This window comes from Oryzias latipes, chromosome 10, assembly GCF_002234675.1.
Source record: "Oryzias latipes chromosome 10, ASM223467v1".
In the NCBI taxonomy this organism is placed as follows: Eukaryota; Metazoa; Chordata; class Actinopteri; order Beloniformes; family Adrianichthyidae; genus Oryzias; species Oryzias latipes.
This window is the reverse complement of record NC_019868.2, coordinates 29,105,449-29,126,208: the sequence shown is the minus strand read 5'-3', so window position 1 is coordinate 29,126,208 and position 20,760 is coordinate 29,105,449. Positions and strand designations below refer to the sequence as shown.

Below are 20,760 nucleotides of genomic sequence, written 5' to 3'. Positions count from 1 at the left end.
TAATATTTAATAAATGGTGCAATAATGCAGACATTTCAGATCATCTTTGATTGCCCAAAACAATTTTAAGCTTTTATTTTAGATTCATTACAGTAAAATCTGTTCTATTCATTATTTATGTCTTAATTTTCAATGACAATAAAGAATTTCCTAACAATGATGGAAACGTTTGACTAAAACTCAATTATGACATCAACATGACAGGAGGATGGAGTCAATTTGTTGATCAGGAAAGTCCAGAGGTCTTGTCTAGAAATTATAAATGAAACAACTGTGCTTCCTTTATATTCTTTGTGTTTTTATATTTAAATAAAGAAAATAATTTAATAATAAATTATCTTCTTTGTTGAAAAGATGAAGAAGGAAAACCTACTTCCTGTCCTGGCCTTTATTTTGACACTGTGACTTCCTGCTTTGAGCCGCTGGATCCTGCATTTTGGCGGTCTCATCAGGATCAAAGCTGAATGGGAGATGTGGATCGGCTCCGCTGTTTCAAGGTGAGTTCGTTTTTCCTTTTATTTCACTCTGATGACGTTTGAGTTTCTAAAATGAGTTTTTAATGTAGTTAACTAGGTTTGGAGGGAACTTTCTACCTCTTTCCCGCCCCCGTCGCTCTCCTTTGAAGCCAGGCAGGACAGTGTCAGTCCTTCAAAATAAAACAGGAAATAGAAATAGTAAAATAGTTAGTGTTTCCGTGTACTTCGCTCAAGGAGCTTCTATGTTTCTTCAAACGCTGTACTGGAAACACAACATGAAATTTTAATCACTAAAGCCCAAATCTTATGTCAAAATACTTGAAGCAAACGTGTGTTTTTTTTTACTTGAGACAACTGTTAGCTTATTGCTGTTTACGTAAAATGGGTTATTAAAAAAAGAAAAGACAATGAAACTTAAAAGTAAAACACACTTTATAAAATATCATCTTTCTTATAAATCAGCTCCTGGATCACAATGGCTGTGTCCGCATTCCCACCCGACAGTCTATTGACTACAAAACCAGACGTGCCCTGGTTTATTTGGACGCCACGCTCCACGTGAAAATCGACTCCACATCAGTGTTTTATGGCGACTCTTAATGAATTCACTGAGTTCTGAAGAGGGAAACGCTGATGGTTATTATGAAATATACACTTCAATACTTTTTTTTTTGTTGCAGCGATGCACAATGGTTTTTCGCAGAGACTTCTGGGAAATTTCTAGGGCACTCACTGGATTATAGAATTGTAGATTCAGACAGCACAAAAAAAACATGCTATAGAATGAGAATGGAAGGAATTCAGACACAACCTATGTCTTGGATAAAGAAAAACTCAAACCCAATTTTAATCTTAAGTCTGCCCCCCATCATCATAAAAATGTCACAAGAAAATACTGAAAAGTCCAAAAACACCAGTTTCATTGGAGAGGTCTTTGATACATGAAAAGAACATTTGCAATGAAGATACATTGAATCTTTGTCCAGTTTGAATAAAGTTAAATCGGTTTGATTTGATCAAATGTTTGTTTTGATTTGATTTTCATTCATCTTTTTTTGAGTCTTTAATTATCCAAGAAATCTGCCAAAAGTGGAGAATATATGAAAGAAAAACCCTCAAATATTATATATAAGGCAAGAAAAGAGAATTGAAACCAGTTGAGCTTCTGGTTCTGGTGGAAAAGAAGGAAACGACTGAAGACGACTGAACACAAAACACGACTAAATCCTGAAAAAAAAGAATAACTGAAAGAAAAAACCTCAAATGATCCGATAATCAGAACAATAGGAATTCTGATGGATGTTTGAGTTTATTTAAGAGTTGCTCCGGATTATCAAACATTATAATCCAGCCTCTAAACTGACAGATTAAATGATCTGTTTATTATCAATGAAATGCTTGATTGTAAATGTGTGTTTTTTGTGTGAAGGTTGTGTTTTCTATTTACTTGTGCGTCAAAAACAGATCAATATAAATATGATTCTATGGAGAAGTTTACAGGTGGAGACTTTCTCTTTTTTTGTCGTGGTGGTGGTGGTGGTGGGGGGGTGTCACGTTAAATAGATCAGAAATGGAACTCTCGTGTTTTCTTCAAAGGTCCCGCCGTGACATGTCCACGAATACCGCGTGTCTCTTTAAGCGCGGGGTTGTGCGGGGCTGTAAGGTCAGCCCTAACTCGGGCTGTAAGTTCACTAATTTTCCCTGGGGGGTCTCTGCGGGGGGCAGAGATCACGTTCACCACAGCGCCGACAGCCGCAGCCGCCAATCAGCTGCGAGCCTGCGCACCGCGCGGGCCAATGGGAGCGTCCTGTGGGCGTGTCCGTGCGCTGCAATGTGCGTATTTTGGAGTTTGGTAAATGACTGCAGCAGGAACACGGAGCCCCGCGCGCTGCCTCTGCCCCTGCTCCCGTGGGTGATTGTCTGCGCGCGCTCGCCTCGTGCCATGGAAGCGGATCCACGCCGCCCCTGATCTTTCCGCGGGGACTTGCCTCAGTTTTGTTGGGCGCGTGGCGGCGGCGGATGCGGAGCGCAGGAGCGGTCGCCGGCGCGTCTCCAAGTTGACCGCCACCAGACAATGGGAGCAGTTGAGCCGCGCTGCCGCAGCTCCGACTACAACAACTGCTCACCCCTGGGAGACGAGTGCGACAGAAAGAAGGAGACGCAGCAGCAGGAGGTGCAGGGGAAGAGGAAGAGGAGGCAGAGCTTCCTCTGCGAGCAGCAGCAGCAGCGCCGGGACTCCCGGAACAGCCGCTACGCACGGATCCAGAGCGCCGCGCGGCTGCCCCGGGGACGCATGTGAGCTCGAACCCGCCGCTGTGTGAGGGAGAGCGGTCCCGCGCGCGCGAGGACCCGGGGGATTTAAACTGCTGTCTGTTCTGGAGGCGAAAGCCCGCGCGGACATGTCCCACGTCCTGCTGTGGAATGTACACTCCGGACTTTAGAGGGATCGTGTTCTAGTGTGCGTAAACGGCAGCCCGGTGGGAAGATCTCCGGTGACTCCCGACCCCCCCCCCCCCCTCCTCCTCCACCCCCACTCACCCAACCTGAAAACAACAGCCGGACTCCCCCGGCTCTGTCCATGGTCCTGAACGCAGTCTCTGCTTGGATGTAGCGGATGTGCCCCCCCTCCTGTGTGACAGCAGACCCACGCGTGATGTCTGGGAAGAGTGAAGGCACGAGCAAGCCGCCGCGCGGCACCGGCGGACGCGGGATCTGAGCCGCGCAGAGAAGCGGGACGTTTCGGAAAGCGTTCGTCCTCCTTTTCCACCTCTGAGGATTTTTTTTGTACTTTTTTTTTTTTTTTTTTTTAAAGAGGGGGGTTTATCTCCAGAAGAACACCACCTTCACCCCCCCATCCTCCAAAGAAACCATGAGGGCAGCAAAAATGCGCCGCCTGAACGTGCTGGGGATCTATTTGTGGCAAACTGTAGTATTTTTCAGGTAAGCAGATTCTCCTGCTGTTCCAGGATCCACAACAGATTTACGCGCAGATCCTGTTCAGCTTTGAGGAAACATCCTCTCTTCTACTGAAGTCCAGACAAAACTTTGGAGTTTTCTGAGAAAATGGAAATATTTGCGAAACAAATGCGACACTTAGTGGCTGTTTCATTCCTGTGACGTCAAAACGTAGCGTCAAATTCCACAAACGTCCTTATTTATATAAAATATTTATACAGATGGGCTTTAATGAAGGTCATGGCGTCCAAATAGTTAACATATTACGGAGAATAATGCGTTCACTTCGATTTGTTTTAACCCTTTAACATTGGAGCCGTCACCGGCGACAGCAAAATAACACGATCTTTGAACTACCGTAACTCTTCAAGCAGCTATGCAATTAACGTAATCCTAACAGAACTTTTTCTCTGTAAATCAGCTGATAAACGCTGATCATGTAAACACGGTAAAGTGTCGGCATATCGGCGCAAAAGTGCTTTTTTCCCGTTTTAGAATCCGCTGATTACGCTGATTGCGCAAAAATGTCGCAGAGTAACCGTTTCAAAAAACTAGCAAACATGATTAGAACTAACTAAAGCTCCAGTGTTGACGGGTTAAAGCACATTTGAAAAGGTCATAATTTAAACTTCGTTCAGCAGAAGTTAGCCACCTTCACAGCTAGCATGCTAAGCCTAAAAGGTACTTTTCTAAAGTGAATCATGAAGTAAAACAAGTTCGAAACCCACTCATGAATTAAAAACTGAATGTCAAAAACAATATAAAACATTTTACAGTGGAAGAATCTAATTGTAGAAAGTTGTGTGTGTATAAATATTTGCTGCAAAGCATGCTAACACCACGTAGCATGCTAGTGCTAGTAGCTCATTGCATTTTTAAATACAAAAAAAAATAATAATAATACAAATAAAAAGGTTTGAACAGAATTGCAGTCCTTTATGGAACCAGGAAGAATTAAAACATTTATCTGGAAAAATCTGACTTAATTTTATTTCAAACATTTTTTTTTTAGCATTTAGCATGTGACCGAGGACACAACTGTTATACAACAAAAGAACTGGGAGTGTTCGGAGTACGGCCTTCTGCAATGAAAATGTGGAAATATTATCAGCAGTTTTTTCACATTTTACTAGTCTGTGTTATATCAAAAACTAAAAGTTTAAAGTTCATTCTTTTGTAGTATAAGTATTACAAATTACGATTCACTTTTCCCAGAATTCAGTTCAAACAGGATTTTAGCTTCAACAAAAACAAAAATTCTGAAAAAAACCCTTTTAATGAATATGCTAATAAGCAACAACAAAGTAACAACAAAGAAAAGCCTTTCCGTGGATAGATTGTAGTCCTAGTGTAATGTAATAAACAAGAAATCCTTCTTAAATGTAGCCCAACACGTTTTTGGCTCTTCAGCGTAAACATCCTGGTCTGCAGAGGGGATCCAACCAAACACTCTCCCTACGATGCGGTTCTCTACGTAGATGAGCTCCTTTACCAAAGGTCTTGCTTGACATGATGCTCTGATTAAACATTGATGATTTTTTTTTTAGACAGCTTGAGAAAACAGGACTTTCAGACTCCTGGTTTTGGGTTTTTTTCTATGATCAAAGGTCATTTGCTTACAGACTATTGTTGTTTTTTTCTAAATCCTGTTTTCTGATGCTCTTCATCCTGGAAGATCTCGACCAGCACACAGTGTTCTACAGTCTGGTCTCATGGTGACATGACTTTTGGGTTTTCCTAGAACATTCTGGTCAGCAGTCGGGTTTCAAACACGCGGATTTCATCCTCTGGAATGTGGTTTGGACTCCAGCAACGTCCATAAGATGAGCGTGATGCTCATGAAGCATTAGGGACCCTCGTTGCTGCGTCAGCCCACTTATTCCTCAGAATTAGTGCGGTCTTTGTCCGTTGAGGTGATTTTTTAATTGCATAAAGTGGTTTTAAAATTTATGTTCCACTCAGAGACAAAGGGATTTATGGCGATTCCTCTTGTGGTCACCGTTACTTTTCAATTTAATTTTTTTTTGTACAGCTGTTTGCATCCAGTTAAACACATTGAAGAACGCGTTTGAGACCAAATTCAGAAAGCTGCTAATAAAAGAAAGGAAAGAAATGACGAAGAACGTGAAGACGCTTGGATCGATTGGCCTCTCCACCCTGCAGACTAATCAAATCAGGCAGCGATCGGCCAACTCCTTAAGACGGGGTGTAAATCTGTTTTAACGAGACCTGACGGTTTCTGCCAGAAGCAACCGAACCGAGCCCCGGTCTCATCCACAACCTCCTCCAAACCAAAGCCGTGCATGGCGCCATCAGCGTGAAATCTGCTTTAAAGATGTTACCAGACCTGTTCTCCAGTGCCGGTTCTGGATCCAGACGTCTGGGAACGGCACGTCCTGAAACAGAAACGACTCATTCCTCCTTAAATGGGCCGATACCCGGTGATGAGGAGGATGGACTGGGGATCGTTTTCCTGAAGCTGCTGGTCAAACATCGACCGCTCAGGAATGCCGTTTGACCTGAAGATGTGTGATGAGGGCCTTCTAGAGGGGTCCCTCGATCCTCCAACGTCACCCCTCTGGACCACAGAGATGTTGTGGTGGAACTTCAGAAGGTCTTCATCGTTGGTTTTCAAACAGGTCTTCATGGAAGAAAGGTCCCGTTGGGCCGTTTTAGTCTGCTCTGTGTCCAAACTGTGGCTGATTGATTGAAGGAAAAGTGTTGTGGCTTCCCGTTCATACATGACGAAGGTCGCACATGTCCAACAACTCCATGAAAACAAAAAGGCCAGATTTTCCAGATTTGCCGTATTCAAGAGGGACTGGAAATGAAAGAACTCTTAGCTTTAGATCGGTTTTATTAAATCTGTGGCTGCAGTTTGAAAAAGATCGTATTTGTGACGTAATAAAAGCGCTGGTCAGGCCGCTCTGCTCCATTCTGATGAATCCACTTACAGTGAAAAGGATCCGTGAATGCCTTTGTTTTCCTCATCTGAGCTGGGACGGAGGTGCGAGGGGCTGTAACCGAGCAGGACAGCATGTAAACCGAGAGCTCTCAGCAACAGGGAGGGGAAGGTGTGTGGCGGGGTTGCTCTGCCCCAACAGTCCCGCCCATGAACGCCTGCCGCTCTGCAGAAACTATGGTTGTGTCTGAATTCTGTCCCTACTCACTATAGAGGGTGTTGGCTATTTTCCAGTGCTGTTGGAATCAACAATTCCAAAAGTGCCCTAGAAATTTCCCAGAAGTCTCTGCGAAAAACAGTGTGCATTGAGGCTCACTATATGGGGAATATAGACCACAATGCATTGCGTTGGAGCAATTTTAGCCAAAAACATGTATTTAAATGTATTTTTTTGATAAACCATCAACGTTTTTAGCTTCAGAAGACAGTGGACTCATAAATAATCGTTGTTAACGCTCATATGAATTAGATTTGTGAAATCGATGAGGTCATGTCCAGCGTTTAAAAAAAAAAGTGGTGAGCGTGGCGTCTGAATTGCTTGTAAAATCCAGGGCGCGACATAGAGCCGCACTATATCGATTTTTAGTAGTTAGGGGTTAGGGCGGGAATTCGGATGCAGCCTTAGTCCACGAAGTATGACACAGGTTTTCTGATTTTGGCTAATAATAATAAGAACACTGGAAACTCTTTGAAGACAGATCCGAAGAGGATCTTTCATTCCAGCTCATTTGGTTGCGATGGAAAAGCAGTTTTTTTTTGTGTTGTGTATCGGTGCAAAACTGACATGAAAAACGGCTTTTCCACGTCAGAATCAGCTGATTGGCGTTGATCATGTGAACGTTGGAAGAGTTACGGTGTGTCAAAGAGCGTTTGTTATTTAGGCGTCTCCGGTGACGCCTCAGGCGTTAAAAGGGTTAAATGAACGGAGTGCTCCATTTACCATAATAATAGTTAACTGTGGTCACATTTGTGTTTTTGGTTGTTTTGTTGGTGTTTAAAGGTTTATCTTTTCTAATCAGACGTTCTAAGGGAGGACTTTTGTGAGCGACTCTTTAGTTCTGAAGGCTGAAGAGATCTTTGGTGCTTCTATTATTTTTAGCATGTGAAGTTTAAAGCATCAGTGATGTTTATGAGGATTTTTGTGGGAATTATTTCTCCTTGAAAGGATCTGTTTGACATGAACAAAAACCTGGAGATCTATGAATGAAAGTGTATTTTATGGAGTTCATGGATGAGAAGCTGTTGATACATATTTTGGGGTTTGTAACTCGCGTCAGTAGCTCTAAACTAAAACTAAGAGACAGAAAACAGCAAACAGAAAAGGATGATGTGGCTGATGACCTTGACGTCTGCACGATACCAGGACTCAGCATGCCGTCCTTCAGAGGTCAGAGGTCGGGATCATACTTCTCCATTTTATTCAGCTGTATGCATGAGTTGGATGCTTCTACTTCCACAAGCCGAAGTGGAAAAAAGTCTTATGACAGCAGGATCTGATGGTTGGAGAACTGTGGGTTTCTCTGGGCCGAAGTGAAGCTTTTGATGCAGGCGGCGCCGAACGGCTGCTAGTGCACCCAACGCAGCTCGGCTTCAGTCTTAACTGAAGGATGGGGGCTTTTACCCCTCAAACCATGCTTCCATTAAGGCGATCGCTCCACGGGAACCCGACCAGTTTGTGCCGTCTGCAGCAGATGAGCGCGTCTGAAGATTTTTTTTTCTTTCTGCACCAGTAAAAAAAATCAATTATTTCATTTTGCTTAGCAACCAGCGGTTATGCCTGTCACACGCACAATAGGGTTGTGCCGATTGACGATATCATCGTCCATCGTGATGGGTGACTGACATCCCGATGGAGAGACCACCATCGTGATGCCACGCCCCCGCCACGTTGCGCGTCTACACCATAAGCCGCGGTTACATGTACAAAATATCTTGATGGGATCAATGGTCAGATTAGAATCCAACCGTGTACATGGGCCCAGAAAAATGTTTTCAGAATAAAAAAACGTTCACTAAGGTCACACTTTCCGTCGGAATAAATCATTCGCACATGCGCAGTAGGGTTTGACAACCGGAAGGACATAAATTCCGCCAAGCGGCTTTTTTTTCAAACTTTATTGATTGTAACAATTCAATACAAAACAATGTTAAACAGCGCCGAGCGGCTATATACAGTGACATGTCAGCTCGGTAAAATACGAGATGATCTTCTGAACGTGCTTTTAATAATGTTACGGTTATTATGAAACACCTGTTCGCTCATCATTTGAATTTTAATCCGTGTGGTCAGTGCTTTTTCTGAACGGAGCCAGGATTAGCAGTATGCTAACACGGGCTAACAACATTAGCTTTGGGTGGTGCTGCTTGCTGGCTGCACGTAAACATGTAAGAATAACATCAGCCTTTATATAGTCAGGACACGATTGGAAACACAAATCCGCGTGATTGTTTGAATGTTTTCTAAGGACTGAGCGACATTTCTGCTTTGAAGCTCAAACCGCTGTGTGTGTGCTGACGATCCGAGCTGTGCTCTGACACACACTTTTAGACCCGGTTCTGAGTTCGGTTGCTTGTACCCCTAGAGCTGCGGGACGGATTGCAGTCTTAAATCTCCCACACATAGCGCTCATGTAACAAAGCCCCCCCTTCCCCTCAAACACAAAGCTGTAAGTCCGCGCTCCGCCGGTCCACTTCACTAGTTAAGTGCAGGAGCGGACTACTACTTTTCTATTTTGTTTGTTACTTTTTTGTTAAAGTCACTTCCCTCAGTTTATACTGGATCATCGCGGATGAGTCATTAGTTGGGAAATAAAATGAAAAAAGCAAAAAAACGAAAAGCAGTTATATAAGAACGAAAAATGTAAAAATACCCCCCCCCCCCCCCCCCGACGATGTCATCGTCCATCCCGATGGTTGGCAGCAAACATCGTCAACGGCCAATTTAAGGGACATCGCCCAACCCTAACGCACAATGTTAACACGATTATAGCACAAACCACGAGTGGGTTCACTTTCTTTGTGTCTCTTAAACAAAACACTCAGGAAAACAGCGTTTTTTACAACTGGGGGGGGAAGCATGGCCAATGTCTCAGACTGTCAGTGTGTCCGGGCGGTAAAAGTACAGCGTAACGGCTAAACGTCTGACGTGGGTCAGAAATCTGGACGCCATGGGGACATTGAACATTTGGCCCGCTCCATTAACTGTACATTCGCTTGGTTGCTATGGCGACACCTCCCGATGGGTTGAGTCATTGAAAATCTTTTCAAAAAAAAAAAAAAAACAATAAATAGTTTTAGTTAAAATTCTCACAATGTTTGGACTAAATCTAATGATTGACCTAAAACAAACGGATTCTGTTTTAATGCTAACAAACTGAATTTTAATAAAAGTGAAACAAAAGAAAAATCTTTACGTAATGACCCGGATTAAAACGCCTAAATTGTGTAATTTTGCTTTCCTTCAAAGCTGCAGTTTGTAAATAAAATATTATGGTGGTTTAATTAGAAATTTACGGAGCCCCTAAAGGGGCCAATTAGTAAAATAAAAACTGGTACTCACCAGCTACTAACTGGTACTCACCAGCTACTAACTGGTACTCACCAGTTAGTAGCTGGTGAGTACCAGTTAGTTACTAACTGGTACTCACCACTCGTTTTTTTTTACTTCAATTTTTTTTCTTTTTTCTTCAACGTCCCTTTAGGGGCTCCGTAGATAATAAGCCTCTTAATGAATTAAAATGACACTGAAAGGCAATTATAAGCAGAGAAATGAGCCTGTAATCTGGTCATTTGTTTAGGTCCTGCTTTGCATTTGCCGCCTGCAGCTCATTTTGTGCGTTGTTTGTGTGCGCGGCCTCCGAGGGGTTTTATTTCTGCGGCGGTTTCCACCCTGTGAGAAGTAGCGCGGCGGCAGCACTTGTGCATTCAGAGGACGCCATTCGGTTAATGAACGGGAGGCGGCACACTGCTGCCTCAGCTCGGCGGGCCGGACTCCGCAGTTCCCGGTGAAATTGATATGTCTTCCCCTCCTGTCCTGACCCAGACCTCCTGCTCCTCATTCCACATTCAGCCTCATTACTAAACATTGATTAGCCTGCCAGCGGCGGCCCGGTCCTGATGAATACACAGTTATTGCTTATGCGTTCCTCTGCTTTCACTTCGCCAGTCTGAGCGAACGCGCTGCTGACAGAAGAAAGACAGTTTGGATTTTTGATACACAAACCTGAGAGTTCAGGCAGGAAAACAGAACCAGGAAAACAGAACCAGGAAAACAGAAACGGACATTGTCTACAAACGAATGGTAACTTGGCTTTCAAAGACGTAGACGGGTTGGAGCTGATGTCATTTGAAGTCATTTTTAGTGGAGTTTCTCTTCATGTCTTCCTTAGACTGCTGTTGTGTTTTCATTAGGCGGATGAGATTAGATTACATCTGTGAGATTAGGTCTGTATTCATGCAGAGGATAAACGTAATCTGTCAGAAATGTTGGGATGTGACCTCAGTGTTTGTCTAAGGGGTTCACTTTCAGATTCAACCAAATGAAATCAACTCAGTCGCCATTTTTTCACTTTACGGACGCCGCCATGTTGGAGCCAGGCATCGTCAGTAAACAGAGATCGGTCCGAGTTAGTCATTGTTTCTACGGTAACCATTCTCTCCAATCTGAACCTTTTGGATGGGGGCTGTCAAAAGTATGGAACGTATGGCCAGCAGGCTCCACCTACTTTTATCTGGTTGGTCAGTTAATAACTTGAATAACTTAAACTACAGAAAAAATATCATCTTAAAAAAAAAGAGGATTATCAAGAAGATGTTAACAAAAGGTACCAGAACGGTTCTTCTGACCAATAGAATGACAGAGTAACAGCTGTTTATTGCTCTGTAGAAGTCTAAGGGATTTTGGCTTCTTGGAGCCACTTCCTGTTTGGAGCACCAAGGGGGAGGGGTCACTCAGTCCAGCTCTCATATACAGTCAACGATGGAATGAAACACAGTAGACGGAAGCCATGTAGTCCAGACTGAGACCAGGCCAGCATCCCGTAGCCATGGCAACCATAGTTTTGTTCTTGCGAACGCAGAACAGCAGCGACACGAAGTCTGTTGGTCCCCTTTAGCCAAGTGGATGTTATGTCTGAGCCGCCTTCTTCCTGGCGTATCTTTTCCTTGGACAAAAACACGTAGAACGGATGTTTCTGTATGACTGGAATGTTACTGTGAAGGAGCCGACTGTTCTTCATACTTCTGGTGGAGAGCCTAATAGATGAAGCTGCGAGCTGCTTTCATATCTGCTGGACTTCATTACCCAGCAGCAGCAGCAGAACAGGGTTTGCTAACTGCTCTGCTTCGATGACAGGTGGAAACACAAATGTCAAAGTGGAGTTCAGCTTGTTCTGGATCTCCACTTCAAGCTTCCCGTCTCATTCAGAAAAGTTTTGTTGTTGGTGTTTTTGGTTGCACTAACTCACAGAAACGAAGCCAAATATTCATTAAGAAGACATCTGTGCAGATCTTTAATGTCTCCTGTGATGGACGGTTCAGGGTAGGGTGAACGCCGCCTTCGCCCAACAGGAGATGGGACAGGCTCCAGCATCCCTGTGACCCTAGAGGGATGAAGCAGCTTTGGAAGACGGATGGATGTTTGGAGCATCTTTAAAGAAGACTTAAGGAGTTGTCAGGATTTGGACTGCAGCAGATTTCAGCTTCTCTTACGGTTCAGATGGAAGTTTGGTTTGCACCAAACAAGGTGAAGACTCTGCCTGGAAGTGAGGGTCCTTATCTTCTTGAAGAACCGTTTACAGTAGATGTGGTTCAGCAGCTGTGAGAATGTAAACAAGCTAGCAAGGAAACCCGAGTGTGAAACTGACAGATCTGTCTTTTTCTTTAACTGCTGGGAGTCTAAATCTAGTGGAACCAGAACATTCTGCCAGTCCAGTTTAGTTCTGAGGAAAACAGTCAAACCCAAAAATCCCACTGAGGCTTTCTGTTTTTGTTCCTTTTGGAACCAAATCCGTCCATCCATCCATCCGTCCTATGAAGCTTTGCTAACGTCAGCAGAACCCCCAGACCATCAGGGTTCAGCTCTTCATATTCTATTATCCTTTGAGCCACACAGGCCCCTAACTCCAAGCACCACAGACTGACGTCTAAACCAGCAGTGGAGACTGTAACCCAGTGTATGACGGCATCACTCACACATGAAAAAAAGAGGCTGACAAACATCTACTGTTTCTGGATCCATGAAACGGCAGCATTTTGCCTTTTAAAGCCCACGATTTTGGCTAAAATTGGCAGAATCCGAATAAAAAGATCACGAGGAACGCTGTGAAAATAGACCAGTGGGACTTTAAGACTGCAGGTCTTAAGCTAACGCAGGGATTTAGGTAGAAACCGGCTCCTTGTGCTGCTCCAGAACCACGTCTGCAGAGATTCTGCTCGCCCACCAGAAGAATCTGCTCTCATTTCAGTCCATATGTGAGGCAGAACCAGAGGAACTGAGTCCAAGCGCAGCCACTGAATGTGACACTGTGGTCAGGCCCGAGGCGCACGGTCTGCTTCTGTTGACCGCTCAGGCAGGGATGATGAATCGGAGGGGGGGGTCGGCGCGGCGCCGCAGTTACAGAATGCCAATGTGCAGACCGTGACCGGCGGGGCCTGCCAATCAGTCAGTCAGGATGATTGTCAGGCCTTTGAAGAGCCATTGGCATCTCTGCCTTATTGCTTTTCTGCCAGGCGGGAGGGAGCGGATGATGGAACAGCCATGTGAGGAGGAGGCGTGGCCTAAAGCCGGGGGGATGTGGCTCGCCTCTGTGGAGGGAAAGAGCAGCGTTTATTTAAAAAGCAAAAGCAGCTCATTTGCATGAGTGTGTCGCAGTGAAACTGCAGAACCTTCTGCTTTTCCAGAAACCAGCTTTTCCCTCCCAGGAAACAAAGCCTTCATCCCCTCCTCTGATCGGCCTCTCTGCTCGTTCCTCGGCCTCCTCGCCACGATAACGCAGATTGATTGCCTCCCTGCTTTCTGGGTGCTCGCACAGATCGTTCCTCCGCGCTCCAGCGGGCAGCAGCCCTCAGTATGCAAACCGCTCATCTTCACCTTGAACAGAATGTGCCGGCTGACCTTTTTCTCCATGGATTTCTGTATTCAACAACAATTTATAAAAAATCTCTCAAGTGGAAGCAGCAAGAAATGTAAACGGGGGGGTCCGAACCCTCCCCTTGACTCTCTGTACTGTAACTGCAACACCCCCAGTTGTAGCGGCAGCGGCGTGAGTTCACGGCGGACGGGCGACCTTGAGGTTGGCCTTGGAGAAGCACACGGCTCCGTCAGGTCGCAGAGTAAATCAGACGTGACTCCACCCACTCAGGAAGTCGATGGTTTCCATTTGGAGAAGGTCCTCCTGGTTTCCCCCTCTGACGCTGCCTTTGAGCAAATGAAAGGCCTCACGCTGAAGCAGAAGCTGAACCGACGTCTTCCAGAGAGGAAGAGGCTGTCCATGTCCAAGAAAAGGCCTCTAATTGTTGTATGATCCCCTATGGGGTAAAGAAGGTCGATGACAAGATGTTCTGTCTGACATTCATTCATTTTCTTAACCGCTTTTCCCTTTCGGGGTCATGGGGCTGCTGGAGCCTATCCCGGCCCCTTTGTGGGTGAAGGCAGGGGACAACCTGGACACACACCCATGCACTGTCACACTCACACCTAGGGACAGTTTAGATTAACCAATTAACCTATGAAGCATGTTTTTGGACGGTGGGAGGAAGCCGGAGATCCCGGAGAAAACCCACGCAGGAACAGGGAGAACATGCTAACTCCACACAGAAAGGTCCCCCATTGATGTTGTTCTCCATGTCCCCCAGCCGGGACTTGAACCGGAGGCCTTCTTGCTGTGAGGCAAGAGCGCCAACCACTGCGCCACCGTGCAGCCCTAGTTCAGTCTGATATAAAAAAATAAAATAAATACAAGTTGTTTCTGGTGAAGGACAGTTTTCAAAGTAAAAGCATTCGAGCTTCTGGTCAGAATTAAGAACGAGCAGAAATACTAATCAAAGCTCAGAATTCACATCTGAATGTCAGAACTGTGAGTTTTAAGACTAACTCTCACTGTTGACCTTTCTGTTGGATGGAGCAAGAACATCCACCTGATCTAAACTGCACCCAACAGTAGCCGCAGCTACATGGACAACAGTGATGGGAATAAACGCCTGATCAGAGGAAAAATGCGCCCTGTAAACACGCCGTTCTAAATACTCTGACCTGATCAGACTCATTCGGATCAACATGGAGATAGCTGGTTATGCCGATTGTTGATCCGATTGTGGTGCATAGAAGCAGTTGATTCTGATGGTGGGTCACTACGGCTCTGGTTTAGGTCGTGCATGGACGGCGCGGCGCTCCAGAGAACGCTTTGGAGCACCAGAGGAGCACCGTGCTCCAGGTTTCCTCTGCAGGACAGAGCAGTTCCTGCTGCAGCTCAGACTGAAGGTCAAAGCTGGATTCAGCAGAAACTCCTGCCAGCAGGAAGCGTCTCTCCAGGATTTTCCCTGACGTTCCAACTTCTCCGTTCATGGAGAAGCACAGCTGAAGGGGCGTCACAGACTCGGATCTTCCGGGCGTTTTGACACGATCCGGCCTGACCGCGTTATTTACGACGCGGTTGCAGTGGCTGTGCGGCTGCAGCATTCATCACTCACAGAGCCCATCATAACTAATCATAACATATGGCGCCCATATTTCTCCGCTGTGATCAATGTCCCGAGTCCTCAAATGAAAAACAATCGACTTCTCTGCTCAAGTCGCTACAACTTCAGCGATTATGAACTTCTGGGCAGCTTCATCTGCAGAACCTGATGCGGGATAATACAGTATTGATCAGCAGGTGGTGACAGTTCGCTCCATAAATAACTAATTATTTTATCCAGGAGTCCTCGGGGCTTTGAGCTCAGTTAAGGATGAAATATTGTTAGAATTTATTGTATTTAGAGTTGAATTTGTTGTTTTTAAATGGAGATTATCTCAAATCTGAACTAAAAACATGAAGCCTCAGTGTGGAACTTCTGCACTTATTGTGTACTTGTTATGCTTTTCACACAAATGTGTTACTGAAAAGTTAAACATATAATACAGAAATACCACTAAATGTCTCTAAAATGAAAAAACAGATGAATGTTTTGGTTGTATTAATGTGAGTTTGTTTTCTTCTTAAATCTGTTTGTGGATGAAGTTTTAAAGACATTTATTTTTGGAAAAAACAAAAGTGTTTGATAGGGTCGGTTCGTAATCATTGAGAAACAGGCTGGGATTAGAAAAGAAGCCACTTATGTTAGTCAGACCAACAGAAAACTACACTGAAATATTCAAAGGAAATCACTGACAGGAACATTTGGACCGTCATTATTTTTGTATGTTAACATACGTAGAAATGTTCAGTTTGTTGAAATCGTCCATCTTTGCTGGTGATATAAATGTCTTTTGTTGTGATAAAAAACTGGAGAAGTTTTCTGATTCAGCTGAAATAGAAATAAACCGAGGATTTAACGCAGTCTGCACATTTTCATAAAACAAAGTTAATGACATTTAGAAATAAATCAAGCAACTAAAGAGGAAATCTGTATTTATATTATATAAATTAACATTTAAATGTATTGTTGTAATAATGGAAAACACTTAAGTAATGCAAAAACAATATATGTACAGTTTTATTTTATTAAAGTCAGATTCTTTGTCGATTTCCTTTATTCTACTATAAATAATCTGACTATTTTACTTATTAACTAAACAAACGACATGAGTGTATCTAAGTGGAAATATTGGTTTTAAAATGATGTGTTCTAAAAGATATTAAAAGTTAAACTTCATCATATAAGGGTCTATTTATGAAACGTTTGCTTTGATCTGAAGACATGAAACAATAAATGACATCATTAAGATGAATATTTATCCTACAATCAGGTTTCTCATAAAATGACTTCTCATCTGTTTGAGTTACCGCTTGGTGGAGTTTACATGTCTTCATGAATGTTTGGCTTTTCTCTCCGGTTTCCTCGGTGGTGGACTGAAGAACTGTCCTCATTAAACTCTGCCTTCGCCCCTCAGGAGCTGGGATAGGCTCCAGCAACCCCACCACCCCCGACTGGGACAACCGCGGCTCTAGAAAATGAATAAAAAATGTTGATTTTGTGTATTAAATGTTGGTATTTTGCTTCAAGGGGAGTCAAGTTGCTCAAATGTAGTAATTATAAAACATTATTCAGTAAAAAAAAACAACATTTGCTAATAAATTATGAATCTTTGATAAAACAGCTTTTGGTTGTTTTCAATAATGCATGACGGCTGCAGGACCTGCATCTCTTTGGGACTCGAACCACTAATTTCTTCCTGCATTTGAATTTCAGCCTCTTCGGTAGGAAAACAAGTGAAATAGAAATAAAAAAAAAAAAAACTTTCACCTCTCAGATGTTCTCGCCTCACTTACCTGTTTCAGGTGAACAGAAGCTGCAGGTGGGGGGGGTTAGCTGCCCCCACCTAGACCCAAAGTGGGTCAGGACTTGAACTTAGAGCTGTGGAGCAGTGGTTCCCCACCTTTTTAAGGCCACGGACCAGTATGACGTCTGTCTATTAAATGTAGCTTTCTTTATTTTGGAAGTGGAAGGCTCCTCTTCTGTCTCCTATCTGGGCGTTTTCCACTTGGTAGAGAAACTTTTCAAAGACGTTTGTGTTTACTCATTTTGCTAGTTCCTGGGTTTTACTTTAGCGGTATCCTGTCACATGACCCAGAAGAGCGCCTTGGCCTGCGTCAGGAGGGACATAGACGGATGGAACAGAGAATCGGGCAATTTTTCAAAATAAAACATCGGTCAGATTCCGAAATAAATAAAACTGAAGTCATGTAAGTTATTTATTCTCTCTGTGTGGCCCGGTTCCAATTGACCCACGGCCCGGTACCGGGGGTTGGAGACCACTGCTGTAGAGAAAATAGAAGTTGGAAAATAACAAATTTAAAGACCCACTCCAAGGAAAATTGTGTTTTTGGTGTTTTTAAGGACGCTTCTATGAAAAAAGTGTTGATTCATGCTAATAGCTGTGAATCAGGAGCAGGTAAAGAATACCGTTTCAAAAAAATCGTATTTGTGATGTATAAAACACTCTGGGCGGGGCCACAAGCTCCCAGCTCCACCCCATTCTGATTAGACAAATAGATCCATGAACGTCTTTGTTTCCCTCGTTTGATGAACTCCTGCCGCTCTGCAGAAACTATGTCCTAGAAAACGAAACAGGTTTTTGTATTTTGTCTAAAAGCGGCATCATCATAATGAAAAGACCACTGGGAACACTTTGGAAACAGATCAAACGATGATGCAAGTGGGCCTTTTTTTGAGGTGAGATTTGTTCTTTGTCCAATCCCGGTCGCCCTGCGTCAGACTGGCGACCTGTCCAGGGTAGGCCCCGCCTTCGCCCATGTTGGGGATAGGCTCGGGCAGCCTAAGGACCCCGAAAGGGTCAAAAACGGGTTTAGCAGATTGAATTAATCCACACCATTTGTGCACCAAAAATGCAACAAAAGTGATGAAACCTGAGACCATTCAGGAAGTGAAGTGAACAGAAGATTCCTTGAGGAGAACTGGTCCTAACATTCATGCTTTCCTTCTGTCCGTTCTTTGTTCTCAAAGTTTTTTCTAAATAAAAAAAACCCAAAAACCTTGAGAACTCTGAGTTTTACTGGGGTTTCATCAGATAAATTACTTAGAAGTCTACATTTTGCATGTTTTGGGTGTAAACCTCAATAGATTAGTAAGAATCGTCTTAATGTGAAGAAACGTTAAGTCAAGAAGGAAGAAAACCTCTTCCTGCTGTTTCTTCAATGCTCTTTGAACGTTTCTTTCAGGGTTTTATCAGGACTGATCTTAAACAGAACCAAACTCTCTGACTTGAGGACAAACAGGATCATTTTCTAGTGGAAATGTGCTGTAGGTGGATTAGCTGCTCAAACAGTTTGAAAGTCATGGACGGAGATGGTTTTGTCTCTTCAAACGTCCACATTCCAACAAATGATGATTGATTCTGACAGAACAGGAAGTTGTTGGGATGCTGCTTCCTGTAGCGGCTTTAACCCCGTTTTTGGGGTCTTTGTGTTTGGCTCCGTGGTCGTTTGGCGTCTGAGGCGTTGGTGCTGAGCCACGTTTCTTATCGGCCATCTTCAGGAAGGCTTTTGCTTTCCTGAGTGTTACTAAACACCAGATGAGATCAATTAGAGATTTGGGTCTTCAGAGGCTTTATGAGCATAATGAGGAACACTTAGGGCTAATGATCGGAGCCCTGCCTTCGCCTTTCGCTGCCTCCCCCACATCAGGCCCGGGACGACTCAGCTGTTTTCCTCGCCCGTGCTGCCTCAGCATTGGCCACGGGTCCCCACAGCCAGCATTGATCTGAAATAATGAAAGCAAATCCAGACTTTGATCACGGAAACCCAGAGAGCGGCGGCGTGCTCGGGGGGGGGGGGGGGGGGAGGGATTGTCAACAGAAGCAGGCGGAACGGCTTTGGAGCGGCTGCTGGTGAACGTGTGCCAGTTTTGTTGCTTCGTCATTGGCCCCGTTTCAGCTGCTGAAGTGTTTGCATCTCATGCAGAGGAGCACTCCTCGTGTTATTGGTGTCACGCAAAGCAAGACTCCACAGAATCCTGCAGAAATACACATTTCTTCTTCTCTGTGGACTCGGGCGTTTGGTGTGTGACTCACGTTGACCTTGGACAGGCGCTGCAGATGCCTTACCCCGAATACACGACGTGCTGTAATGGGAGCAACGCTGATGCGATGCTGCTACACCCTCAGTTGGAGAAATGTCTTTTTATTAAAAGTTTAGTATTTGTTTTCCATCCTCCACATGAAATTTGTGGGACATTTGAATAAAATTGACTTTTACTTCTTTCAAATGGTGTGTGGGATCAGTTATTTTCTTTCTAAAGATATGTTTGTTCTATTCAACAGACAGATTCTGAGCATCAGAGGTGTTTTATGTATACAGTGATCCCTCGCTATAACGCGGTTTACTTTTCACGGTTTCGCTACTTCACGGATTTGCATCAGGCATTGTGTTCTGCATTCTGATTGGCTAAAGAGTCACTACGCTTCTTCTCTACCTGTGCGTCAAAAACGTTGCAGTTTAATAGGTAGACGTACGTAAAACAGCTTACCAAATTTACATTACATACGTGCAAATTCAACAACAACAACATAATCGATGGTGGCCTGTTGGTGTGTAAGGATGTTTTTGTGAAGAAGAAAAAAGAGCGACAACAACAACTGCCTATCACCATGTTCTTCTCCTGAACAAACACACCTGAAGAAGAAAACACTGCAGAGCGGAGTCAGGATGCAGCGGCTCAGTCTGAAGAGCAGTGAAATACACCTGAGTCACTATTTGTCATACTTTACTTTGTATTTAATTCATAATCATTTTAAATTTTCTCCCGTTTAATCCAATTACTCGGGTCGCGGTGGGCGGGGCTAATCTCCGCAGTTTGAAGCCTTCTGTTCACATCGATGATTAAAAATTATTATTTGACAGTACAGTACAGATGTTATTTGTTTCTAAAGTACTTTATTTGTGAAACAAATGCTTGAGCCTGTAAAATGGTTTGTTCTTTCTTTTTAGAGTATTTAATTGTATAATAATAGTTAAAAAACGAGGTTTCTACCTCACACTTTTGCCTATCACCGGTTCTTTTTAGAATGTAACCCCCGCGAAAAACAAGGGTTTACTTTATTATATATTGCTTTATGACAAGTAGAGATGCAGTGATTGGAATCAAATGGTTCAGATTTGAATAAACTTTTACTTCTTCGTCTGCTTTGGTGTCTCACACGGTGTTCTCCAGAGAAACGACAGAAGTGATCCAATCGACTAGAACCTGATTCAGTTTACGCCACTTCCTCCCATTTTTGTTGGGGGACCATCCGCTTTCAAACCGGGCCGAATCGCACCGGAGTTTTTCTGCACGTGAACAGCAACCAGAGCTCTGTGGTCCAGTGGACCATCAGAGGAGGTGAGCGTGGTAGACCAAATGTTTCGGAGCTCATGTCCCGCCGTGAATGAACTTCATCCTCACTGCAGACTACTTCAGCAAAGCGGCAGAGCTTGTTTCGACACAGGTGCATGCAGAATGAACGGAGTAACACTCCGATGAGCAGACAATGAAGAATGTGGAGTTTCCTGTGAAGGCATATGGCGATCAAACCCTCAACCTCCCAGTTGGACCACCTGGACCTCCTGGAGCCTCGGATTTTATTGGAAACAGGTCCAAATGTGAGCCACAGCTGGAGAGAAGATCCTTTCAGTTGAGAAATCAAAGCAAAAGAGCATTTCAGCAAAACCC

At 44.0% G+C, this 20,760-nt stretch overlaps 1 protein-coding gene across 4 annotated transcripts in view; it reads left to right on the top strand.

Moving 5' to 3' along the window:
* Positions 1-209: 209 nt before the first annotated feature.
* The window catches only part of glra1 (glycine receptor alpha 1), a 125,976-nt gene continuing 105,425 nt past the window's right edge, over positions 210-20,760 (top strand). For 3 of the 4 annotated variants that reach the window (XM_023959406.1, XM_023959405.1, XM_020706834.2), the window contains exon 1: positions 2,350-3,416. In XM_023959406.1, the coding sequence (XP_023815174.1) occupies positions 3,346-3,416 (71 nt within the window). In that variant the 5' untranslated portion in view covers positions 2,350-3,345. Of the gene's footprint in view, positions 498-2,349; positions 3,417-20,760 lie in introns of those variants that run through there. The other variant, XM_020706831.2, reaches the window with a different exon arrangement.